The sequence below is a fragment of the Siniperca chuatsi genome, linkage group LG9 (genome assembly GCF_020085105.1).
Source record: "Siniperca chuatsi isolate FFG_IHB_CAS linkage group LG9, ASM2008510v1, whole genome shotgun sequence".
In the NCBI taxonomy this organism is placed as follows: Eukaryota; Metazoa; Chordata; class Actinopteri; order Centrarchiformes; family Sinipercidae; genus Siniperca; species Siniperca chuatsi.
In genome coordinates, this window is record NC_058050.1 from 25,505,253 (window position 1) to 25,522,460 (window position 17,208).

Here is a 17,208-nt window from a genome sequence, read left to right on the forward strand (position 1 = left end):
ACAATTGAATGAGAAATATCAAACTGTGCAGAAGGAAAAAAAAAGAACAGCTCATTGTCTGAAGAATACAAGAGGCATTAACTGTTTACTTTGTATTTGTTCACCATGCTGCTGATCTCAGAATGATTTTACTCTTACCACAAAGAAATAAAATGATTTAATGTAGTGGCTCTTGCATGTGCCCTCCATTTTCACAAATGGGGTCTATGGTTTAAAAAAAAAATCTTGTAAGCTGCTCTAGTATCCAAAAGCACGTTTTCAAAAGTGTGGAGTTGGAGGAAAACACGATCAGGGTTTCCTCTTGCGCTTCCAATCAGGTTTCCAAAAGAAGGTATCAGCCTTGGCTATATGGTGTATGAGAGGTGTCAGAGGAGGCAGGTTGAGCTGAACACGCATCTCTACTATGGTCTGGAGCCCTAGTTGCTATCCAAACACAAATAAACAGAGGAGGAACATTGGAGTTAATGATAGAGGAGGGGGGTGGAGGCGTGTCGGAGGGCGGGCTAGCGCTCCAGAGCCCCGGAGCCCTGAAAAGTAAAGGACCGGTGCGCATTACGCACACTTCCAGCCCCAGCTCCGGACGGGACTCCCACGCTGCTGCTGTCTCTCCTCCAAACTTCTTCGACTCATTCCACAACTTTTCACAACTTGTCACATCTCTGCAAAGGTCCGAGACATCAAACTTGACTGCATGGCTACATGAAAGTTTCATGGACTTGGAACTTGGAAAACTTTTAGCGGCGCTTTATTGGAGCTCGTCGCCTCTATAGTTACTGTGGATTACTGACATACCGCAGGACCTTTGGCAGCTATTTATTGGGGTAAGATTCTGCTTGGCAGGGTGTATGTCAGTCTTCTGCAGGAAGGGAACCGACCTCACTCAACTCACTTGTTATAACCTTTTTTATCTAAAGAAAAGATTTTACTTGTTTGAGCTATAAACCAACGAGACCAAACTGTTAGTTAAAAGGCAAACTTTTCACGAACAAAAGCTAAATTAAATGTTGTTTCTAGAGGTGATTATTGCTTCGTGATGATCGCCAGCTTGAGGTCATAGTTCACCCACGTTTTGACATCACTGGTCTCTGTCCACAGCGCATAAACATTGCTGAAACAAGCAGTGGCCTTCGAGACTGTAAAGACTTATAGAAATGTAAAACCTTGTGCCAAAAAAGAAACTGACAGGGATTCAAAGAACACGACAAGGCACTTAGGCTGCTGTCAAAGTGTAAATGAAGTCCAAAGGTTATTGAGAGAAGAACAGGTTGAACAAAGCTGTACATATGGGCAAAAAACAACACGTGCCTGCACGCTGACTTATGTTGCACCTGTGGAAAATTAAATCGAACTCTATGCCGTCTGAGAAAGGGAAAGCAAAGCAGAAATAATCCAAAGATCTGTGAAACAAATGTAACGACCTGACCGAAACAAGCGACCAGCCCTCTGGCTACCATGTACGCAGGACTTTGACTCTGCAAGCCCTCTCAAAGTGTGAATAATGCCTTAATCTCCAGAAAGTTTCATGTTCGGTAGGCTTGTGACATATTATGTTAGAATATGATTTGGTCTGATCTGTAAAAAAAATAATAATAATAATAATAATAAACTCTAAGCGTAATATTCTATTATCCAACAAGAGAAAACGGAGCTTTTTTTGTTCTTATTTTCATTCTCGAGCGAATCTAAAGGTCAGCTCGCCGTTCCACCGCTGGCTTGATGCCAGTCCTGCTTTCACCATCCGGAGTCTTGAACTAACACGGTGGACTTTTCTGTGTGGGAAAACATAACTTGTCATCCCCACAAACATGGAACCAGGCCCTCTAATTTCTTGCACTGTCAGCTCACCTTATTTGTCCTACATTGTGGAGATAGGTAGCTCCTGCTCTTATTTAAGGCAAACATTGTTTTGTGGAAAAGTAGGATAAAATGCCCAGAGGTTATTGGCTACCATGTTCTCTTGCCCAAGGGAAACTCGCCGTATACAAAACATGCAGCAGAAAATAAAATAGACCTAAAAGCAAAATATTAGGTCTATAAAATTAACTGGCTGCAATCCGCAACCATAAAAATAAAAAGCACATGCATTTCCAGCAAAGATTAAAGTAACTTTCTTGTGGGTAATAGCCAGCATTTGTGTGTTTTGCTCTGACTCATGCACTTAATAACATATTTGATCTCTGCTTGCAAAATTGAGAACTTCTACAAATCTACATACAGAGCACTTGTTTTGCATTGTGAAACAACAACTACAACCATCAAAAACAACAATGTGTCTTCTCTAATTACCACGTATGAGATTTAGTGCTTCATTCAGAGTGATCTGGATATGTAATTTACTGTGTTAATCGATGCCATATGAGTCGCTTTACACCCACTTAATTTAATTACAGTTTCGATGACTGATTTGTTTTATAAAATTGCTTTGAAGAGCATCTCCGTTTTTAAGGGACAAACTTTGCTTTTGCTAATGCGCAAAATACGGGTTTATATTAACTCTGTGGTTTTGCTTATGACAAACAGGGCTTTACTCATCATAATCATCAGTATTGGACAATATTGTTGCATCCTAACAAGATGTTCAATTTATTTACTCAGTCAGCTCCATCACTTTGTGCAAGTTGTTAAAATTAAAGTGATTCATTTGCGCCCCAATCTGAGCACAAATGATCCACTATTGATCACTGGGGGATTATATTATCCCCTTAGTGGGCAGGCGTAATTTTCATGAGATAAATGATATCGTGTTAGATTTGAATAAAACCTTTGTATAAAAAGCTCTTTGTACATTTCAAGTAAAATAGTAGCGTACAGTCAAACAGGTGGTTTTTACTGTGTCACGGTCACTAACTGAATGTCATACTTTGACTGCCTTTGTTATTTACTGGCATTTAAACACAACACTCATCATTTTGTTTGTTTGTTTGTTTTTTTGTTTTCTCCAGGGCTATCACTGTGTCTTGTGCAGAGGTCTGAGCCGACATGGGGAGCAAAGCTCTGCACGCTCCGATCCCCCTGCACCCGGCCCTCCAGCTCACAAACTACTCCTTCCTGCAGGCCGTCAACACTTTCCCCGCTGACCAGCTGCAGGGACTGTACGGCCTCAGCGCTGTGCAAACCATGCACATGAACCACTGGACTCTTGGTTACCCGCACATCCAAGGACTGAGGTCGACGATCACAGAGATGGCAGCCGCCCAGGGTCTGGTGGACCCCAGGATTCCCTTCCCAGCGTTACCCTTCACAGCCGCAGCGCAGCTCTTCCATCCAAAACAAGCCGGCGTTGCGCACGGCGTCCCCTCGCTGCACAAGGACAGGCCGAGGTTTGACTTCGCCAACCTGGCCCTAGCTGCCACTCAGGAGGACCCGCCGAAAGCTGCTGATCTGGCGAAGTTGGCATCGGGACTAGGGGGAACCATCTCTGAGCTGAGCAAGCTGTCCCCGGACAGAAAACCCACCCGGGGCAGGCTCCCATCCAAGACTAAAAAGGAATTTATTTGCAAGTTCTGCGGGAGGCATTTCACCAAGTCCTACAACCTCCTCATCCACGAGAGAACCCACACAGACGAGCGGCCATATACCTGTGATATTTGCCACAAGGCCTTCAGAAGACAAGACCATCTCAGAGACCACAGGTAAGACTAATTTTTAACAGGCACTGTGATAATTACGCACTGGGTTAGGAGGGGGTCTGAAATTCCAAGCAGTTTGCACGTGATTTAAATCACAAATGGGCCTATATGTACTTCTCTATGTAACCTCTTCAGGACTTGCAATTAAAAAATATATGCTTAATTTTGCTTTAACATACATGCAGGCAAATTCCCACTTCCCAGAGTTTTCTCCATGAGGGCGCTAAAGCACTTTTACGCATAAAGTTGGACACTGAACTTGCACAGTAGAGATTTTTCGCCCCATGACTCTGGGGTTTGTCACAGCTACAAGAAAATCCATGCATGAGCAGACATTTGATTAAGTGTTATTTCTGTTTTACAGATACATCCACTCCAAGGAAAAACCATTCAAATGTCAAGAATGTGGGAAGGGATTCTGTCAGTCTCGAACTCTAGCCGTCCATAAAACCTTACATATGCAGGTAAGCTGAAAATATTAACAGTCGCCATGATTTTATCCTCTATGAACTATGTGATCATAATTCACACATTATGCACGGTCCACTGCATGTATGGGGATATAAATAAGTCTCACAAAACGCGTTTGGCCAATTACCAAATTAAAACAAAAATGTGAGTCATACACATAAAAGTTATATGAAAATTATTGTGTAAATCAGTGTGTTATAACCGACACAATAGTGGATTTATTTAGATGATTGAAAGATACAATTTATAGACGTTCTAATTAAAGGGAATAATCATTTGCTTGCTTTAAATCTAAACAGGAGTCTCCCCACAAATGCCCCACATGCGGAAGAACCTTTAATCAAAGAAGTAACCTGAAAACTCACCTTCTCACCCATACAGACATCAAGCCCTACAGCTGTGGTCGCTGCGGAAAGGTGTTTCGGCGCAACTGTGACTTGCGACGGCACAGTTTGACGCACAGCCCACATCAGGACTACTAGCCTGGACAGACTAACAAAATAACAATGGACAAAACGCAGGAAGACAAGTCAGCGACGTTTTTTTTTTTTTTTTTTTTTTGTCCAAAGACAATCTCCGAATCAGGACACGTTTACTGCAGCACATTTTAGAGTGGGATTTGGTTGCACCTCAAGTGTGACAGCAGCGGAGCCATGGCCATGTCCAGCTTTCACACCACCTGTAAATATCAAGACCATGTACATAATGTTTATTTTTTTTCTTTCCTGACCTTGAAATGATAAAGTTGTCAAAAAACAGTCATAAGTTTAAAGTATGTTAAATTGTATTTTAGAAATAAATATTTCCATTATACATTTGCATTTGCTCTGTCTTTATTTCATGATTCCCATGCCTTGAAACACGAGACACAATGTTAAAGCCCAAAAGCAATATTTAGATGAAACCATTTACCATGGCCATCAAATTAATAGTCTGTATGTTTACAGCCAGCAGGCAGTGAGAGCTTAGTGTGCCTGACTTGTTGGGCTTTTTATAGTAGACCAGCAGATATCAGTTAGCAGCAAGGGAGCATGTCTTTCAGGACAAGTCTTGCGGACAGGAAAGTCATTAAAATGCAGAATCATCTGTCTTTTAGAGTAAAAATTGATTATGTGTAGTTAATATTCAGAATGTTTTTTTTAATAAAAATGATAATGATTATTTATGCAGAACTGTTTACCACCAAGTCTCAGAATTATTGAGCTCCATTATTATCTTCAATATCTAGAGCCTACAGAGGCTTATTAGTATTAGATTAGCCGCATTAGCAGCCATATCACATGTCTTTATCTACATCACCTCTGATATCATAATGGACCTGCAAAGCAGCAGAAGCATTCACCAGCGCAAAGAAAGCAATTTCATCCAACGAGCTGAGACGTGGCCGATAATGTCAACAGATTATTTGTTGGGGGGAATCATCATGTTTTCATTAATTCATCAATTACATGCAAAAATAAAATAAGATAAACTGTTTTGGGGTTTTTTTTGAGACCCTATTCTGTTATATCGCAGACCTAAATTAACCTGTTACCAGTTTTTTATTGAGCAACATCAATCCCACTCAACTGCGGAGATGTAGCAAAAGTCGATTCTGCAAATTAAAATGTGAGCCCATTTGAGCTGTTGTTTGATCATTGCTTAAATGATTAATTTACACAATATGGTTATCATGCAGTATATTATGAGAAGCATGTTCAGGGGGGAATGGTGAGCGCTTTGGACGTCATGGTTTGGATAGATTTGTGTAAATAAATATATAAATTCCAAGATTTGGATTTAATCCAAATAACCTTTGATCGGCCACCGATTGGATCAAACTGCGCTTGAATATTAACCATCAGAGCTATGGCCTGGGACAGAATGAGCTGATCTATAATATTTTTATTATTATTCGGTAATGACAAAGTAAGATTCTCTCCCTCTGACTCCCTCCTCATCTCTCTGTCTATATGTGTTACTTGGCCTTTAGGCCTGTTGTTTCATGATTTCACCGGCCATTATTGGCTGCTGAAGACTCGTTTGAACCCCTGATTTTCACCTGAGAGTGCAATTAATTGCTTAGAAAAATAGCATTTATATTTAATGGGCTCGAAAATAGGGTCTGGAACAAGTGGTTACAATAACAACAGAAGATTTAAAACGGCGCTCATTGTTGCTGAAAGGCCATTAACTAAGGCCCAGTTTATTACGCACTGCAGGCTTTTCCTAATTATTTTCTAAATGAAAAGGAAACAACGTGCAACGTCTCCAGCAAGCTCATATTTACAAAAAATAATAATATTAAGAGCTCCTAAATAATCATACAAAAAATTAATCACAAAAAATGAAAACCTGCAAACGATGCAAATATGAAATGATGGATGATGTACACGCAATAATAATAATAATAATAATCATAATAATCATAATCATAATAATAACGATAAAAACATGGGAATTGCACTTAATTGTTTGAGAAAGTTACTCCTAAAAATTGTATTTAAATCGGTAATATCTTGTGATGAACTAATTCGATTATAGTTAAACTAATTCTAATCAACTTAAATAAACTAAACAATTTTGAAGGCTAAATATGACCTCATAGCGTAATGCTGAAGGCGACAAATACGTATGGAACTGAAACTGATGTACAGGCTATGTATAATAAAAAATATATCATTCAAAAAGAAAATAACTTTTCAACGATTCTGGAGTCCTTTCCCAAGTGAACAAAAAACGTGGTGCATTTTTAAACAAGCACATATCTTTTAACGTCCTGAATTAGTTTTTATTTTAATTTGTTGAGACCTTTACCGATTAGAAACCGGCAATTGATCAGCATGATTTTTCAACTCAAATTCATGGATTACCATTTAACCTTAATGGAAACACTGTTCTGGAGGGGGACACCCCCCCCCCCCACACACACACACACAAATTGTATCTGTTCACAAGGATCACATTATCTAAATAGAACAATAATAGAACAAACTACGTCATCGTGTTTTAATTTATCACTGGCTCTGAAGACGTAAAATGCTTTCAAAAAGATACTGCGTTATTTTCTACACCACCACCAGATTGGACCTAATGACCAGACTATGTCGTGCATAGGCTGATCAGTTAACTTAATTAAACTCAGTTTTGTCAGCGCAAGGTACCATGATATCAAGTGCTTTACTTACTTCATTACTTTAGAGCACAACTCGGCCTGAACTGACTTCAGAATAATGACAGTAATGGTGAGTGCACGCTTACATTGACGCACGCAAGCACACATTTGGCAAAGAGTGGACAGTCACATGGTGGACTTCATCGGTGACCGGCCTATGTGGACTGTGTACTCAGGAAGTTTTATCTAACTGACAGGGGAGAGGCTTCACTGACTGCAGGCCACTGAGCTCCACTGCTCTGACTTCATATGATCTCCATATGACCCTCAACAGCCAGTGACAGTCATCCTGCCCTTAATGCCATAATCTGAAAAATCCCTAAAAACACTACATCACTTTGAATCGACACTGACATGAAATAAACTCACAATAATATAGGGCCTTTATAGTTTTCCAAACTGTAAAATCATTTGGATTTATTTGGTTTAGCAGGTTATGATTTACTGTGTGCTCTAATGACTAATTCCAATATTGTCTAGCTATTAAAAAACGACTCAGTGGAAGCAACTGACAACTGCAGAAACAAAAAGTGTTAAGAGAGACACATTTGACATACCGTAGCCAAAGAAGCCACTGGCCACAGAAATTACTGGTGTGTCAAAATTAATTTGGTTGTGAAGTAAAGATGGGGCCTAACCCAGTTTTTCCCTGTTTTTTGATATTATAGGCGGGCTGATCTAATCTTAAATATGAGATGAAGTGGCATTACAATGTTAACATATGCAACTGAAGGATCACTGAAATTTACAGATATGTTATTGGAGTAATAAATAAATACAGCCTACTGTAAATTAAAATGCATTGACAAATACCATGGACAATGAATGTTGAAGTAAAAAAGTATTTTTTTTAAATGCCTTCTTTTGTTGTTTCAGGACCGTGGGTGATCTTGAAATCATAAAAAGCTGGCTTGTTAGACTTACAGCCAATAAAGTGTTTAGAAACCAGACAAGTCACCTGTGTGACCGAAATGCAAAGACCCTTCTATTATACCCTTCTCTATTCACGTTCCCTGACTTTTCCATTGGTATCGGAATATCTGTCCGTGAAATGAAACCTGATTTGCAATGAGAATGTGGGAAATAGTCTGTTGTTTTAAATATGTCAATCATTCATCAGCCTACACACTGACACTCTTCAGGAGCTGCCCATTGTGAAGTGTATGCTCTATTCTCTCAGCAAAGGTGAGCTTCTACGGCCATATAAGGGCTAGGGGCGTGCGAAAGAAATTACGAATAGTACGTACAATGATGCCTTCTCGTGCTCCTCGTAAATCCTTACTTACACATAGCGGTCGGTGGTGTGACTACAAGCACATTTTGATTAGAAATGTTGATAAAAGTGACATTGAAATGCCAGCTATATGCTGCTATTTTTTAAACCAACTGGCACTACTACTACTGCTGCAGTAACCGAATTAGTAAGAGACAATGTCTATCAGGCATTTGCTTCATGTCCTCATGCATTTCTTTTTATTGATCTCCGATCCGGTCTTCCGAATATCACATTTCACCCGGTTATGTATTACAAAAAGTTTCGAGTGTATCTGTTGCCACTGTTTTGGGTTGTATATGTGCACTGAACACTGAAGTGCAAATTTCCTACAGTACAAAGGCAACACGGAAGCATACGGAAGCCGCATTGGTGTTTACTGATGACGTTTAAGCTGAAGCCGTTGAGCGATGTGGCTAACGTCAGTAAACGGGATGAATGCGTTATATTAAACGTCGAATTCAAGAAATAGCTACAGGATATAAGCGGGAGTCAAGTAAGGACGGGTTTTTTTTAATTTTACCTATGGCCTTACGTTTTAGCCAGCCCAAACGAAGTTAGGACGACTTCTTCTCAGCAGTTAGCTTAGCTTCTTTGCTCTGCTGTGTATAGCTAGAATGACAGGAGAGCATAGCTAGCCTCTCTGGCTAACTACTTCGCAGTAGCGTTAAGTTAAAATTCTTACTACGTAGCACCACACTGCTTAATTTAAAACACCAAGTTATATTTAGTTGCATTGCTATGCATTAACTACTGCAGGCATTTCTCTTTTAGTTGCATGCATAAAAAGTGAAGTCACATTAACAAGCAGGCTAATTCAGGCACTCATGAGAATTAAAATTAAGCCACTTAAAAGCAGAACCACTGAAATTTATAAAAAGTTTGTTAAACCTTGACCTGCAACCCACGCGAGTAGAATTCTCATTCTGCCTCTGTTGGGTGTGAATATCAGCTCTTCAGCCTGCTTAGGTTTTAGACTCAAAATTTGGTTAGTTTTTAAATGCACGTTTAATATTTATGACCCTCCCGTGATAGGATAATTAAGTAAGTTTATTTATATAGCACCTTTCAAGGGCAAACAAGGATAAATAAATAAAACAAGGCTAAACAAGTGGGTCTTGAGATGCTTTGGCATAGTTATGAACAGTAACTGAAAAACTCCTGTCCGAAACGTAGAAGGAGAAATACCCCCAAGGTTGATCCAGAGATACCTACCCAATACCTGAGCCTCTCAACCACAGTATCAAAAGCATCACTGATATCCAATAGTACCAACATAGAACATTCCCCTGCATCAATGTTAAGGATGTTACTTTACAGAGTGCCAATCAAGGAGCATTTTCTCTGGCTTAGTGAGGGTCAGAACCACAACAATGTGCACTTACTATGAAATTGTAACAAAAGAACAAGTGCTGAATTTTGCATCAGCTTGAGGTTAATATGAAACGGTTCAGATAACCGCATTTTGCATATTATAGGTAGAATATGAGCCTATAATAATAATAATAGGCATTTTTCAAACAGATATTTTGATTTGTCATAGCAGGAAAAACACAGGTGTACTGAATATCATTAATTATGGCTCCATTCCATTTAAGTGTCCCAATAAGCCATGCCAGTGAGCCGGCATGCACAGTACTGCTGCCTTGGATCCGGCACACCTAAATGGAATGCAGTCATAATTAATGTTATTAATTTCACCTGTGCTCTTGTGCTATGACATATCAAAAATATCTGCCGAAAAAAATGTCTATTCTTGGTCAAGGCTTCAGAAGCAGTAGTGGTTTTTTTAAAATAATATTGGGATATAATGGCGAAAGGAGATTTGATACATCAATATTGTACAAATAAACAGCGTTGAATAACATCACAATGTTTTGTTCAATGATTGATGTGTGTTCAGGACAGGGACAAGATGTTGGAGTCCTATGTCACACCACTCCTGATGAGCTATGTAAACAAGTATATTAAGAATCTGAAGCCATCTGACCTGCAGCTGTCTCTCTGGGGAGGAGATGTGGTGCTCAGCAAGTTGGACCTGAAGCTGGATGTGCTGGAACAGGTACTGAATGTTGAATGTATCCTCTGCTTTCTTTAACTTTTTCACAAGACTTATTGGGATGGTAGACATTGTATTTTCACATTTAATGGCACATAATAGCCAATGTGGTAATTTTGTCTGCAGGAATGCCATGCTGTTCTGATGGATGATAGTTATGAGCCAGTGCTGCTAGTGGGAGAAATATTAACTTAAGTGTTTTCGTATCCATACACACTTAATGGTCCGTATTGCTCGAGCCACACAGGTTCTTAGATTACCCTCACTGTCTCTATGTTAATGTTCATTGAAGTCGTATTAGCGTTCTAATACTAAATGTCCCTTTCCTGCATATATTAATAAAAATCATATTTTTACATTATATACTTTAATTTTTGCCGCAAAGGATTAAAGTTGTATTTGCTCATACCTCTGTTATTTTTGTAGTGACTTTGTAGTTTACTGCCATTTTGTTTATTGCTCTTGTTCATAAACATTGGTCATCCGTGCACATACCAGATACACTAAATTTAGTGGCATCTAGCGGTGAAATTGCAGTTTGCAACCATTTGAATACTGCTCGCCTCACCTTCCCCTTCCAAGCGTGTAGAAGAAACTACGGTGGCTGTGAAACCCGTGAAAAACACGAAAGGCCCTATCTAGAGCCAGTGTTTGGTTTGTCCAATCTGGGCTACTGTAGAAACATGGCAGTGCAACATGGCGACCTCCGTGGAAGGGGACCCGCTCTCTCTGTAGATATAAAAGGCTTTTTCTAAGGTAATGAAAACACAACAATTCTTATTTAAGTGATTATACACTAATGAAAACTACATTCCATTTCTGCCAATAGCTTCTCCTAAATGTTACACACTGGTATTTAAGGTATTAATGGCTAGCATATCTTAGCATTTTAAAATGAGTACTTTTAGCATTTTGGTCTCTCAATAGAAGAAGCAGCTAAGCATGTAAACATGACAGAATGTCTTTACGATACCGTCAGAATTTAAGTTGTTTCCATTAGAACATAAGATAAATTAAAAGGTTGGCGGATGAGTGGAGCCAACTAGCATATTTTTTCCATTCAGTCGCGTCTACGTTTTAGCTACAGTGTATATAGTCATGGTCTATTGCCTTGACTAGATTCAGCAAAAAATGCAGCAGTGCTGTTCAGCCAGGTGTAATCACAGTGTCTTTACTGTCATTTCGGAGGAGTTTGACAGATTTACTCAGATAGTTTACTCTGCAATGTTATTTTGACACAGTGTTCTTTTTTACACTTGTAATGTCTGGATTAGATCTGTATGCCATGAGTTACAAGAATTTTCTTTTCTCTTGAGTGGGTTCTGACTGCTTCTGAAGAGCAAACCAAAACACTACCTAATCCAACAGAGATTGTGATGAAAGCTCTTATTGGAAGCAGCTTTAAGCCAACCGACAGAATTGTGGGAATTGTGTTAGGATTTTGATGTGTAATGGTATGTCAAAACCTTGGCAACTATCCCCCTTTGCCTTTGTTTTATTACATTTCATTTGGGCAGTACATCTTTTAATTAAATGCGCAATTTGGTATCATCTTCTTAATATAATGAGTAATTTTTAGTGAAACATTGTGGGGGTTATCGAGCAGACATACTGTAGATCCATGACAGCTTTTCCTCAGAAATATGTTTGGTTATTAGTTTTTTGGCTCGGACTGACGTAGGAGGCATGTGAAGCCTGTGTGTAGGCAGTCTGGTTTCATGGGACTCGTTCTCACACAGAGTAGTTCAAGATGCAGAACAGTGATTCGTCTGCCTCTGAGAATATCTGACTGATTTTGTTAAAAGCGTGACCAATATGTAATCTGTAGCTGTTGTTTTTACTATCCTCTCGTCCTCAAATATTAGTTTCAAAAAGCGGTTTAGAAAATTAATGAATGAAGGTTCCAAATGATCTTGAAGCCTCAACAGTCATACAGCCACATGCCCTTACAATGTTGTCTGCATTGCAGATGTAATACTATAGTACATATTATTCTAACTATAGTTTTTACAGATATATGTTGTTTTCATCTATGTCTTTGCATATTTATAGGAGTTGAAGCTGCCCTTTACATTCATGAGTGGTCATATCCATGAGCTGCGTATCCATGTACCCTGGACCAAGCTGGGCTCGGAGCCTGTAGTCATCACCATCAACACCATGGAGTGCATCCTCAAGCTGAAGGATGGAGCCCAGGTTAGTTTTTTACTGATATGAGAAACATGTTATCCTTGATTCCTCTACAGGGCCAAAACAGGGCTGGCCAGATCCTCTTGTTATTTATGTGAAATTCCTCCTCATGCCAAAGTTAAGCTTTCTCATTCCTTTTTCTCTCTGTTTCCGAGAAGTTTCGTAAAGGCCTTTGTTTTAAATTGACAAATGCTGATATTTTGTTTTTGTTTTTTTTTTCTTTTAAACATGTTGAGCTTGACCCTGGCAAGCTGCACCCCGTGGTGGAGGTGCTGTGACAAAGGCACACTGTAATCCTGACTTGGTGTAAATTCACATAAAGAGAAACTACAACGTACCATTTCAGTTTATGCTGTATGTTTCAAATACAGTTAGTTATGTGTATCTTGTATTTGCATCATGTTTGTTACCTGCAAACAATCTTAATACACAAGTTTTTTGTTTTTTTCTTTTACTGTTTTTAACTCAAATCAACTACATTAATCCCTCTGGCCTTTAGGAGTTTTATGTCCCCCTGCTTGTGCCCCCCCCCCAGTTTGGTGCTTAGGCAGTGGTGTGCTCATCTGTAATGAGCTGGCATGATGACAGCCAATTACCCAGCAAAATGAGAATATGAGTCTTGGTTCTATAAGTAGGGAGACTTAGTTATGGACTATTTTACTGCAGCCACACTTGCTAACAACACAGCTCAACCATATTATTCCCATTTTGCTATAGTGTGGTGAGGCATCTCATAGGCAGGGCTTAAAGTGTGTTAATTTGACAATTTTTGTAGCAGTTGCTTTTGTCTCTTATTCATGCTTAATTACTCTGATGAGAAATACATTGGGGAAAAAAATAGGAAGGCAAACAAAGAAACCAGAGGCAAATGCAACACTGCCTCATTGACGAGAAATGATGGATTTGTGCCTTTTTAACAGTGATTTTCAGAGATGTACATTTTCAAAAGCTTCTGGGGGAAAACACATGGCAAGTGCTGTAATGGCAGTCTGCAATGAGGAGCACATTTCAGAATTTGGGGATGAAAGTGTGTTGTCATCCATACTACCAGAATTAACTATTAGCAAATGCTCTTTCAATTTATCAGGAAATGCATCTGCCTTTATTTTTTAAACAGATGGATTCTAGCATAAAACATATATTAGCTATTGTTTTCCCCATCTTTTTGTCATTTAAAATGGTTGGTTCTACTCTGCTAATATGATTTCCCTTCAGGACAAGTACTCTTACTCAGCACATTTGTTCCTTAAAAAGAGTGACAGCTTCATTCACCACTGACCAGAAATATTCAGAGAACTCAAAACTGTGAGGTGACTTTGAATTTGAATTTGACCAGTGCTATTTACTACTTGGCCATCTCCGTTTTTAGTGTGCCATTAGTCTCTGTTTCATTTAGTCTTCAAGCAGTGAACAGTGATTCTCATTAACAAGATTTGGAATTACATTCACAAACAGATTGAGATTGTTTCACATCTTTGTCAGATCAGGCTGCTGAAAGGTAACCTGTGGAGGTTTTGACCTTTAGTAGCGCTATGGAGCAATTTCTTTATGATTGGGTCACCATTTTTTGGCAACAAAGGCAGAGAAGGAGGAGAAGAAGAAGAAGACTAAGCTAGTAAAAAATGTAAACCATGCAGTTTTCAAACTTTTAAGAGAAATCAGCTTTGCAGATGGTTTATGAGGAAGGAAATGCATTTATCACGTTTGTAAGACCTCAAGGATACACACAATGCGTTTTGGTGAGTAACACATGTAAATGTAAACAGAAACTTTTTTTGTTTACAAGAAAACTCCACAGGGCACCTTTTTAAGCAACAAGAGTGAGATTTTGTCCTTGTAAATTATCAGTAAGAAATGTCACTTTAAGCCCTGTCATGCATCACCATGGACATAAATCTGAGAACAGTAATCCCAAGAGAAATATTTATATTATTGTATTTAGTTTAGTTATATCTTTTTTCATTTTTGAAGTGTGATATATGAAATGAATTTTTCTTAGATGTGTTTTTGCCTGAAGTGCCTGGTCCTACCTTTGCCACCCATGCAGTTTGCAAAATTGAAAGTGTAGCTCAGCACTGGCCCTTTATGGGAAGGTTGGAGTTTCAAGGCCAGATGTCCCAGAAGAAACACATTTCAAGGGAAGTCAATTACAGCTAATTATATAGACTGCGGCAAAAAGATTTGTAACACATGAGCTTGAGCTGCCCAGAACTAATGGTAAATATCATACTATGCAGGTGGCTACTGCTCATGCGATCAGGTTTCTAGTTCGATGGAACTTTAAACTTGTTTTTTATGCTTCATACACAGTTTAAGGTCATGTGCCAGTACCGGTACTGCTGTAATGCACATAGTCTCAAAACAACTATTTGTTACAGATGTTTTCTAAACGGCTTCCAGTCAAGAAAAGATTTTTGGGGAATTGCAAATGACGTTTGGACAAATTATTCAGTGGTATGTACACCCATGAGACATAATTTGGAACAAAGCCAGACTTACAGCAGAAGTCCTTCTAGCATGTGGAATTTAAATGAGCCGCTACACTTCTCTCCTATGTGAGTGGGAGGCAGGAGGCTGACTACTGTGTTCTTTAGCCAAGAAAATGCAGCCAGTTTACTTATATGTTGTAGATTTGTGTAATTTGGTAACTTGTATTACCTTTATTTAATCTTTACTACACTTTCAACATTGTTAGAACATTAAAAAACAGCAATATTTGCCATGTCATCTCTGTGGTGGTAGTTTCCCCCTTTGGTCAGCCCAGAGAGAATTTCCTTGATTGAAGGAAAAGGTCTGTAGGCCTTTGTCACATTAGTCTCACAGAAACAAGATTATATTTATCTTGAGGTTAGGTATCCTGTTCATATACATCTCAGGCCCTGGTCCAGTTTTAATCAGATTCTAGCAGGGATGCAGGGAGTTTGGCATAGGTGCATGCAAAATTTGGGCCATAACAGTTCTCCCTGAAGCCCTCAAGTAGTTTGGGTGATGGCCCACAGGATTTTTAAAAAAGCTAAAAAAATTGATCTGTGTATGGAAAATCTTACATTTTAAGTTTAGTAGATTACTAGTGTTTCTTTTGTCCAGTAGAGACAGGAACTTTGTGGTGGGCCTCATGCAGCCAAAGTGTGGAAATGATAAATGATATCATTAATATGGTTTGTTTTCATAATTACTGTTAAAGCCTGAGCGCTGGCCTGTAAAAATATCCGTATGTCTTTTGAAGTTCATTAAGGGTTGTGTAATTTGACCGGAATTATTTGGACCTTTTTAATGTTCGTGTTTCCCCTCAAGAGGAACTGGGTAATATTAGGGATATTCAGATTGCTCAATAGGGCCCATCTGCTAAGCACCAAGAGCAACTCACAATTATAGTTTCCAGCAAATGTGGAAATTTGGGCGTTTAACAGCAGTTGGAGATTACAGCTCCTGCTGACAGTGTAATTGCTTAAAATAAGCTGTAATGAGGACTTGTAGTGTAGAAAGTATGGTAATAGAAAAAATCGTGTCAACTTGTTTTTGACATTAATTTTACAAACCAGAGACCATTTATAAACAAAATACATTAGGTTTTATGTGTCCTATTGTGTCCTGAAGTCACATGGTGTTCGGAAGCAAGCTTAGAAATCTTGCTTGAGGCTACTATTGACGATTGGACACTGTATGCTTTCTTTAGTACATAGCTCTGTTTTCAAATCACAACCACCTTTGCTTAGTTTTCAGATTTATTGTACATGTAGATACTTCTGCAATTATATTTTTCTATTCAGTTTAAGTTAAAAAAATGTTCATGTATGAGTTGAATTATTAGAGTGGACATCTCCATGTGAAATTAGACTAAGCCCTGGTCTATGCCTAAGAGCTCAATGTATGTAATAGGAGATTGGTCATGGGGATGAAAGGGTTTTGTCGTAGTCAACTTTAACTTTTTTTTTTTGCAAAGACGCACTCAATATGGCCCCCCTTGAGTTACTTGATATGAATGAACTGTCTGATCTGAGCCCATTCTAAATTGAAAAGCAATCTAAAATGTCAAGAGCTGCACAGGATAAAACAATGATTTTAAAATCTGTCACTCTAGCCCCAGGAGTTATTAATATAACTCATAAGGTCTCCATCTAGTATCTTATTTGTCCCATGAAAATATTATGGAAGGAGTTAGCAGCAATCTTCAGTTTTACCAGCTTCACACCAAACTATTCACATCCAGGACAGTTTTTCTATATTTGGTGTATTTAATTTTTTTCATTAGGTGGTGTTGTCATTTTAAGGTTTTCAGCTCAGATGTGGTGGATTGGAGCTTCTCTCTGATGTGAATCAGAGTATTTGGTTTAAGGCATTACTGCCTTCAAGCTTCCCCTATAATGAGGAGATGGATAAAACCTTTGGTAGAAGATAGAATTTATTGTGCAGCTGTTTTTAGGAGTTTTGT

At 38.8% G+C, this 17,208-nt stretch overlaps 2 protein-coding genes across 19 annotated transcripts in view; both read left to right on the forward strand.

Annotated features, from left to right (window-relative positions):
* Positions 1-517: 517 nt before the first annotated feature.
* osr2 (odd-skipped related transciption factor 2) lies at positions 518-4,913 on the forward strand. Of its 2 annotated transcripts, none has more exons than XM_044209166.1 (4): positions 518-821; positions 2,943-3,632; positions 3,994-4,093; positions 4,400-4,913. In XM_044209166.1, exons 2-4 carry the CDS (start codon positions 2,980-2,982, stop codon positions 4,580-4,582), a joined length of 936 nt encoding a protein of 311 aa, XP_044065101.1. In that variant the 5' UTR covers positions 518-821; positions 2,943-2,979; the 3' UTR covers positions 4,583-4,913. The 2 variants fall into 2 exon arrangements, with proteins under 2 accessions (XP_044065101.1, XP_044065102.1); XM_044209167.1 differs by having other exon boundaries at positions 533-821; positions 4,482-4,913.
* Positions 4,914-8,876: 3,963 nt separating this feature from the next.
* Positions 8,877-17,208, forward strand: part of LOC122881231 (vacuolar protein sorting-associated protein 13B-like) — a 332,781-nt gene continuing 324,449 nt past the window's right edge. For 14 of the 17 annotated variants that reach the window (XM_044207125.1, XM_044207131.1, XM_044207136.1 and 11 more), the window contains exons 1-3: positions 8,878-9,023; positions 10,431-10,589; positions 12,639-12,782. In XM_044207125.1, coding sequence (XP_044063060.1) covers positions 10,443-10,589; positions 12,639-12,782 — 291 coding nt within the window. In that variant the 5' untranslated portion in view covers positions 8,878-9,023; positions 10,431-10,442. Of the gene's footprint in view, positions 9,024-10,430; positions 10,590-12,638; positions 12,783-17,208 lie in introns of all 17 variants that reach the window. The other 3 variants (XR_006379131.1, XR_006379132.1, XM_044207134.1) reach the window with 1 other exon arrangement.